This window comes from Lupinus angustifolius, chromosome LG18 (genome assembly GCF_001865875.1).
Source record: "Lupinus angustifolius cultivar Tanjil chromosome LG18, LupAngTanjil_v1.0, whole genome shotgun sequence".
NCBI classification, from domain to species: domain Eukaryota; kingdom Viridiplantae; phylum Streptophyta; class Magnoliopsida; order Fabales; family Fabaceae; genus Lupinus; species Lupinus angustifolius.
Window position 1 is genome coordinate 3903161 of NC_032026.1, and position 7193 is coordinate 3910353.

At 32.7% G+C, this 7193-nt stretch overlaps 2 protein-coding genes across 4 annotated transcripts; both read right to left on the reverse strand.

Moving 5' to 3' along the window:
- On the reverse strand, positions 1–1957 carry LOC109333426 (60S ribosomal protein L11). The gene is made up of 4 exons (XM_019568909.1): positions 1845–1957; positions 1580–1730; positions 1207–1402; positions 1–404 (listed from the first exon to the last, which is right to left on the reverse strand). The coding sequence occupies exons 1-4, from the start codon at positions 1845–1847 to the stop codon at positions 209–211; spliced, it is 546 nt and encodes a 181-aa protein (XP_019424454.1). The 5' UTR covers positions 1848–1957; the 3' UTR covers positions 1–208.
- LOC109332101 lies at positions 3465–6288 on the reverse strand. 3 transcript variants are annotated; one of them, XR_002105873.1, is made up of 3 exons: positions 5061–6288; positions 3709–4038; positions 3465–3606 (listed from the first exon to the last, which is right to left on the reverse strand). XR_002105873.1 is itself a non-coding variant. In XM_019566925.1 (3 exons), the coding sequence occupies exons 2-3, from the start codon at positions 5750–5752 to the stop codon at positions 3819–3821; spliced, it is 912 nt and encodes a 303-aa protein (XP_019422470.1). In that variant the 5' UTR covers positions 5753–5800; positions 5986–6288; the 3' UTR covers positions 3665–3818. The 3 variants fall into 3 exon arrangements, 2 of the variants coding, with proteins under 2 accessions (XP_019422470.1, XP_019422469.1); XM_019566925.1 differs by lacking the exon at positions 3465–3606 and having other exon boundaries at positions 3665–4038; positions 5061–5800; positions 5986–6288; XM_019566924.1 differs by lacking the exon at positions 3465–3606 and having other exon boundaries at positions 3665–4038.

Here is a 7193-nt window from a genome sequence, read left to right on the forward strand (position 1 = left end):
TTGAAACAAATCAAAGAGGTTATAACAAAATATTGATCTTTGGATTAAATCACTGACATTGTAATGAAGTCAAACAAAACAACAAAAACAACAAAAATCTGAGCAACATTAACCAAATCCATTCAAATGATAACTCACTGGCTAAAATTGGGCCACCCACCAAAACTTATAAAATAAGAAATTGTCTTCATGTTGCAAATAGTCTTGCCTAAGAGATATTTTGGGACTTGTTGAGAATAACTCCTTCATATTTAACTTGGAACCACTTCATTGCATCATCTTTGGTCACCCTGTGCTGAATTCCAACTCGGGCCTTGCATCTTCGGCGTCGGCCAACACGGTATCCAGGGCGTTCTAAAACAACGTAGAAATCCATACCATAGATACCGGTTGAAGGATCGTACCTAAATAGCAAGGCAAAACTAGATTAAGCCCAAGTAACAGACAGAAATAACACCCCTCTCCAAGACATGTCAGAATGTTATATACATATCTTGCCTGAAAATTGTTTTGAATCTTCTGGTTTAAGAAAATCCAGTGAAACCCACATCATATTTTTCAAAGAACAAAACTCAAGTATTGTTTCCTAGGTGCTAGTGGTGTTGTTTTTCAACAAGAACATAGCATGTATAATAATTTATCAATGAAAATATAACATTTAGTAGCGTCTATTTGACCTTTATTGATAACAGCACCACAAGCACACAAACAAAAGCAACTATGCTGCGTCCTTATTTAAAGTTCAAACATTACTTTTATCAGTCAGTAGTAAGTAATATGAGGCAACAACAAAATTGGACATCATATTCATCCATTTTTCAATAACATGGGAGTTGTTTGCATGTTTCCTAATGATAAGTGAAAACGTATGGCATGTTTGCTTAATTATATTTCAAGATTTGTAGCACCAACACTTCAAAATGGTTGTTAGTGTGAATTCAAGTATACCATACAACACATGAAACAGTAGACACATACACTCCTATCCGATGTGATGCGATACTTCTATGTATTTAGGTATTTTAGCTATATATATGTTTCAACCGTGTTATGCATCCATATATTGTTGTATCCATGCTTCTTAGATAATGATGTTATTCATTCATATAGTGTCGCATCCATGTGTCATATATATGCTTCTTAGATAATCAATATTGCATTGTATAATAATTAAAGTACAAAACAGGAGAGTTGCATGGAACATACTTGATTCCAAGATCAATATGCTCCTGAATACCAAATCCAAAACAACCAGTGTCACTGAAGTTCCTCCTCAAGAGTTCATACTCCTTGACCTTCAATCCACTCTCAAGGAGTTGCATTGCCTTATCACCCCTAACAGTGACATAGCAAGCAATCTTTTCGTTACGCCTGATTCCGAAGGATCTAACAGTATACCTAGCTGTAAAAACAAAATAAATAATCATTAAAAAGAATAACATAGCCTTGACCTAGTCAGCGAAGCGGCTGTTTACAGGATTTGAATCTCCCGATGTCACAAGGCAAACAACCTTATTGTTTCGCGCCGAGGCTCATCCCCGGGGAAAGGAAACACACACATTAAAATAAAAGGATATACCCTTGGAGAAAACGGGGGTTTGGCCACTCAATTGTTCCAAAACCTTGGCAGCTCTGGTGAGACGATCGCCACTTTCACCAACAGAGATGTTGAGGACGAGCTTCTGCACCTTGATTTCCCTCATAGGGTTCGATAGCTTCTTCTCTGATGCCTGTTTATTTGTTTCAATAACATTACAGCAATAACATTAACATACAAAAACAGTAACACACTAATTGAAATTCAAATTTCATTATCAAAGTTTCATTGAGGGAGAAAGAGTTACCATGGCGTTCGATCGAGGAAGAGAGTAACCAGCGCAGCCACCACAATGAACTATCTATGCTATTGCTAGGGTTTTTGAGCTCAATATTGGATCCACTGGAATGACTATAACACCCCCAAACTTTAATCTATTTTCTATTGCATCCTTGCGTTGGCCCACTTTATTATTTTATATAAACCTCTCTTTTCTATCTTAGGTAGACATTTTTGTAATGGTAAATAGTTTCATTCAAATTAATCCTTAAACTTTTTGTTAACCAATAATTCAGAATCAAAGTTCATTAGAAAAGTACATAATTACCTTCCCAAAATATATATTTTGATATGGACTGAAAAAAAAAATCGATGTATTTCTTGTACACTTTTAGGAACTAAAATGGTATTTCTTATTCTTTGACAGCCAAATCTTATATAACAAAATAAAAGATAGTGTTTTTAAGTTAGTTTTTGGTTAAAAATTTTAGCCACGTTTCTCAAACACGAGTATATCATTAAAAAAGCGTCGCAATGAATAGTCATTGAATACAAAGAAAAGAAGATACATTATTAATTTTTGTAGTATTTCCTATGACATGTGCTAGTGCATATAAGAGTATTTTTTTTATAGCCGCACATAAGTATTTAATAAATTAATAAACGAATGCATTAACATAAAAAAGGTAGGTGTTAGTGTGACTGTATTTTTTTTTGTTCCTTATCTTCTCATCAAATGAATGAGAGATTAATTTATTGGGATATAATTATGCATTCAAGTGTAGACCTCACTGAGTAGTATATTTTACATAGAATGAATACGGATCCAACATGGGAAGAAATAGAAAATTCAACAAACATTATTATCAACTAACTTATTGGACATTATTATAGCTTAGAAGTTCTGTCGAAATTTATTTTTTTCTTCTCAAGTTGATATATCGATAGTATTTTTCAATAAGATAAAGAGTTTTTTATTTTGTTGCAAATAAAGTCTTCTCTATGTAATGTACCCAAAAAAAATGAAGTCTTCTCAATGATTAAAACTATTTAATTCTCAAACACATTAATAAGAGGTTATACAAATGCTATAAGCTCTTCTAAACACACTTTCAATGTGTGGGTGATAAGATGAACATAAATAAGTTCTCTTATTCTTTTTTCTATTCATACTTGTCTACCAAACACATTGCATTCAATGGTGGTGGTAGTATCGATGATAGTATGAACGACAATGGTGGTGTTGATGATGATGACATGATGGTAGTTGTGGTGATAAATATTTTTTATTTATTTTAAATACCAACACCATATCTAATTAATGGCAGAAAAATATTTATTTCAAAATGGTGACATTTCGTAATGATGAACATTCAATGTCCTACTTATGTTATTTTATTGATGGAAAATTCTTATTAATGTTGAAGTTATGTTATACTGATTAGCAAGTTCTAGTTCAAATTTCTTGACTGGCCACATAAGTTTGGTAGCATATAATATTCACATGAAAAGTAGCTTCAGCAAAAGTTAGAAATTTTGCCAACTTTTGCAACATGAAAAGGAAATATCAACACCTCTGACTCAGATAAATACCACATGACAACCAAATTTCCCTTTGAATTGTAGCACAAACTATTACAAACAAAAATCTATAGCCACCAAATGTGGAATATATTCACTTTTTTCATTGAAAAAAAAACCAGATGTATATATATTTACATGATAACAACTTACACAAATAAAGATTCCAATAAAGGAACAATCTGGCAAATCACTTGTGAAGCTGGTAACTTCTCTATAGTGAAGAGGGTTCACTTGTTGGTGCACAAAGACCCTGAGAAATGTCAACTTTGACATAAGGTTAAGCATTAATAATATTTAATATATCTCACTAAGTTTTGTTCATGTATCATAGAATGTAAACCAGGAACCAATCATCCACTTGTAGTATAATCGCGTACGAAGAATTGAATGCAAGAATCAATCGTGTTTGACTCCACCGTTAGAACATATTTACACGAAAAAACCATGGCAGAACAAAGGCTATAACCAGGCATGCCATCAAGAAGTTACAAAATGGTTGTCCTCGCCAGCATCCAACAAACCTGCCCGATGAGTTGCTTTCGTTGTCCATTAATCTTCTTTCGTTCCACTCTACCATAAATCCAGGATCAGCAAAACCCACAACGTTTTTTGCAGTCTCGCCACATATTTCACATACTCTGTCATTAAGAAAGGTAGCCAATAAATAATGTATTTCATGATAGATTGTGATACAAAGGCTACATGACATGGTGCCAATATCACATTTCTACCCTGACCGCATCATTTCTATTCAAACTTATGATGAAAGCATAAACATAATTTTCCTAGTTCATACCCTATATATAATCTGAATAGAGAAACACTACATCCAAAAGAATCTTCACTAGGACTACTACAAGAGCACATTTTCAAAATAACATGACAAGTAAATGCAATAATTTGATAATTGCCAAATTACATCTTGATGGCATAATATGGATGTTAATTAACCATTTTTTAATCATGTATATGTCTAATTCATACACTTCCATTCCATTCCACCCGAAATAGTTTGATAGGCACCAATATATACAAGGTACAGCTATGTCTAGGTGCAGAAATGATGATAAGACAGATCTTCAACTAGAGATGTATCAGTCCAAACGGAGATAGCGATGAGCTATAGTAACCAGCTCGCTAATGATAAATTGATAATGGTAAGCAATAAAATTCAAGGGCCTTATAAGCACAAAACTTACGTATAAGCCGAGTCATGAATTCAGAATGGATATAAAGAAAATGAAATTATAATAATATTGATATTGGAAAGTCTCACTAGATCATATAAACTATAAAGGATGCTGCAGACCTTGAAAGAATTGAGAAGACAAGTCATAAAAGATAACAAGATAAAACCTATCCGGCTATTTGATGTTATAGTTGAGGTAATTAATGTTCCAAGTTATCATGTTGACAAGGTCACAGGATGCACACAAAGATAGAACACACCAAAATAACAGGGATTATTTGCTTTCATAAATTGTTCCAAATTGGATAATTAAGTAACAAGAACATATGAAACCTACAGCTTTAGGAATTCAAAATAAGTATACAACATGATCAATGTTAAAAGCTTTAGTGCAAAAGCTCAAAAATCACATTAGTTTTGATATACAAACTAGAAACAAACTGATAGTTGGAACTTGGAAAGAACAGATACCTGTTTCCTTTAATTCTGAACCATGCCTCGGCACAATGAATGTGGGCAATGCCTAACTCGTCTTTACAAGCACAACCAAGCTGAATCAAATCTGCATTACTATCGTCGTTAGCAATGCCAACGGATGTTGCATCTGATGGTCGCCCAGAAGCAAGATGGCAAATCCTACAAATCTTTTCACCATCTGAACTCTCACTTAACCCTTTGTGGCTGCCGCAGTTTATGTCAATCACACACGAATTTACATCACTTGACCCTTTCGGTGTTTTCACGGGTACTTTGCTCAACCCTGATTCAGTAACTTTTGCTTCCAATTTCCTATTCTCTCCATTTACATACTCATTCTGAATAAATTCTATTACAGAAACAGTCTCAAGCACTTCCTGATTTACCAAATGGTTTGAATTATTACTTCCCCCTTGATCAACCACCGTCGAAGTATCACTGATTTTTACTTCATCACGATCCTTAACTTCCTCAGCACCCTCTGTTAGCTCTTTATTCAAACCCGAGCCGCTACCCGTCTCATTTGAAGTCCCAACTTCTCCACTTATACAAGCTATTCCACCCAAGCTACCCCCATCTACTGCATCAATTGCAACCCCTTCAACTAAAATACTCAAATTCTCATCAACCCCTTCATGAACATGGTCCAACACCACACCTATACCTTTGCTTCTATCTTGATCCATTTACAATAATTTGTTCCACTCAAAATTTTCAAACCTGGAAACAAACTTCTAATAACAACACAGAACAAACCCCACCAAAAAAAACTTTTTTTAAATTATATAGGATGAATGAACAATGTAATAAAATGAAAGGTGGAAAATCCATATCTTTCAACGACCCACTTCATGATTTGAGACAAAATCTTCAGATATTATCATAAATCATTGAAAAAATCAAACTTGGGATGATATACCTTAAAATATGGGTTGCCTCAATTTTCAACAAAGCAATCCCCACCAACAGCCTCAAAAACACAACTTTACCTCAAACATTAAATTCTACAAACAAAATATAAATCTAGGAATGTTTGAATCCAATCCACACCACTTAAAACCTGCGTGGCGTGCAGGTTCAGGATAGTGTTTAAGGAAGAAATAAGAAATAAATATTCACTAGACAAGGTTGGTGAAGAAAGGAACTAGAGAAAACAGTAATCAGATATGAGTAACATTGAATCATTAGATGGAATAGATTAGTGACCAAAGCAAAGGATATAAGAAATAGAAGGGTATGCTTTGTCTTTATTGGATTTTTTAATATAAAGCTTTTTTTTACAGGGAGACAGACCACAAATTACAAATTACGTCACTTCATTTAAGTTAAAAAGTAATATTTAAATATTTTTCTGACTAATCATAAATAATAATGACAAATAGAGAAAGAAAAGATACGGGGTGATTGTATTAATAAATTGGAGGAGGTATTTCCATTGAATTAAAAATAAGAGAAAAATACGTATACATTGATGTTGTAAGTTTTTATAGTGTCATTATATTATTCATCATTTATTTTTAATTATTATTGATTTTTCAAAAGAAGTAATTCAAATGAATGTGGACGTTGCAATGAGTGTGTATTAATCTTTACAGTGACTATGCATAAATATTTACACTGACTGTATATAAATATTTAATCTGACTATGTATAAATTTTTACACCCTAATTACATAGATATTACACTCTAGACATAATAGAAATAATATTTTCTTTTGTTATGGTCAGAAAAATCAGTTTTTGACTTCAATTTGGTTTTTATTTATCTGTGATTCGAGACTCCTCATACTGGTGCACATATCTGAGAGCCAGAAGTTCCAGAATATGAATATTATCCTTTTTTAACATCTTCCTTTGTTTTTTTGTAAAGTGTAATATTAGTCTTTGTATCATCTAATATTCAGTTGCATTATTTCTTTGAAAAGTATATAGTGATAAAATATGAATGATGAATAATATAATGATAAAATATAAAATTTATTATCAATATATACATTTTTCTCGTTTTTAAATAATTATTGTCCTGTAAGTTCTTAATTTGGTATTTTTTTCCCTTTTTTGGTAGAGCAATGTTATTTCAGAGATTTGTTTGTTGTTGATATTATTTTTTGTATACTTTTAATGAAT

Coding starts and splice junctions, on each gene's coding strand:
- LOC109333426 (XM_019568909.1), bottom strand. Junction 1,403..1,579: donor AACCCCCGTTTTCTCCAAGG/GTATATCCTTTT, acceptor TTGTTTTTACAG/CTAGGTATACTGTTAGATCC. Junction 405..1,206: donor CATATTGATCTTGGAATCAA/GTATGTTCCATG, acceptor CTTGCTATTTAG/GTACGATCCTTCAACCGGTA.
- LOC109332101 (XM_019566925.1), bottom strand. CDS start 5,752: ATGGATCAAGATAGAAGCAAAGGTATAGGTGTGGTGTTGGACCATGTT. Junction 4,039..5,060: donor TTCAGAATTAAAGGAAACAG/GTATCTGTTCTT, acceptor TCTTAATGACAG/AGTATGTGAAATATGTGGCG.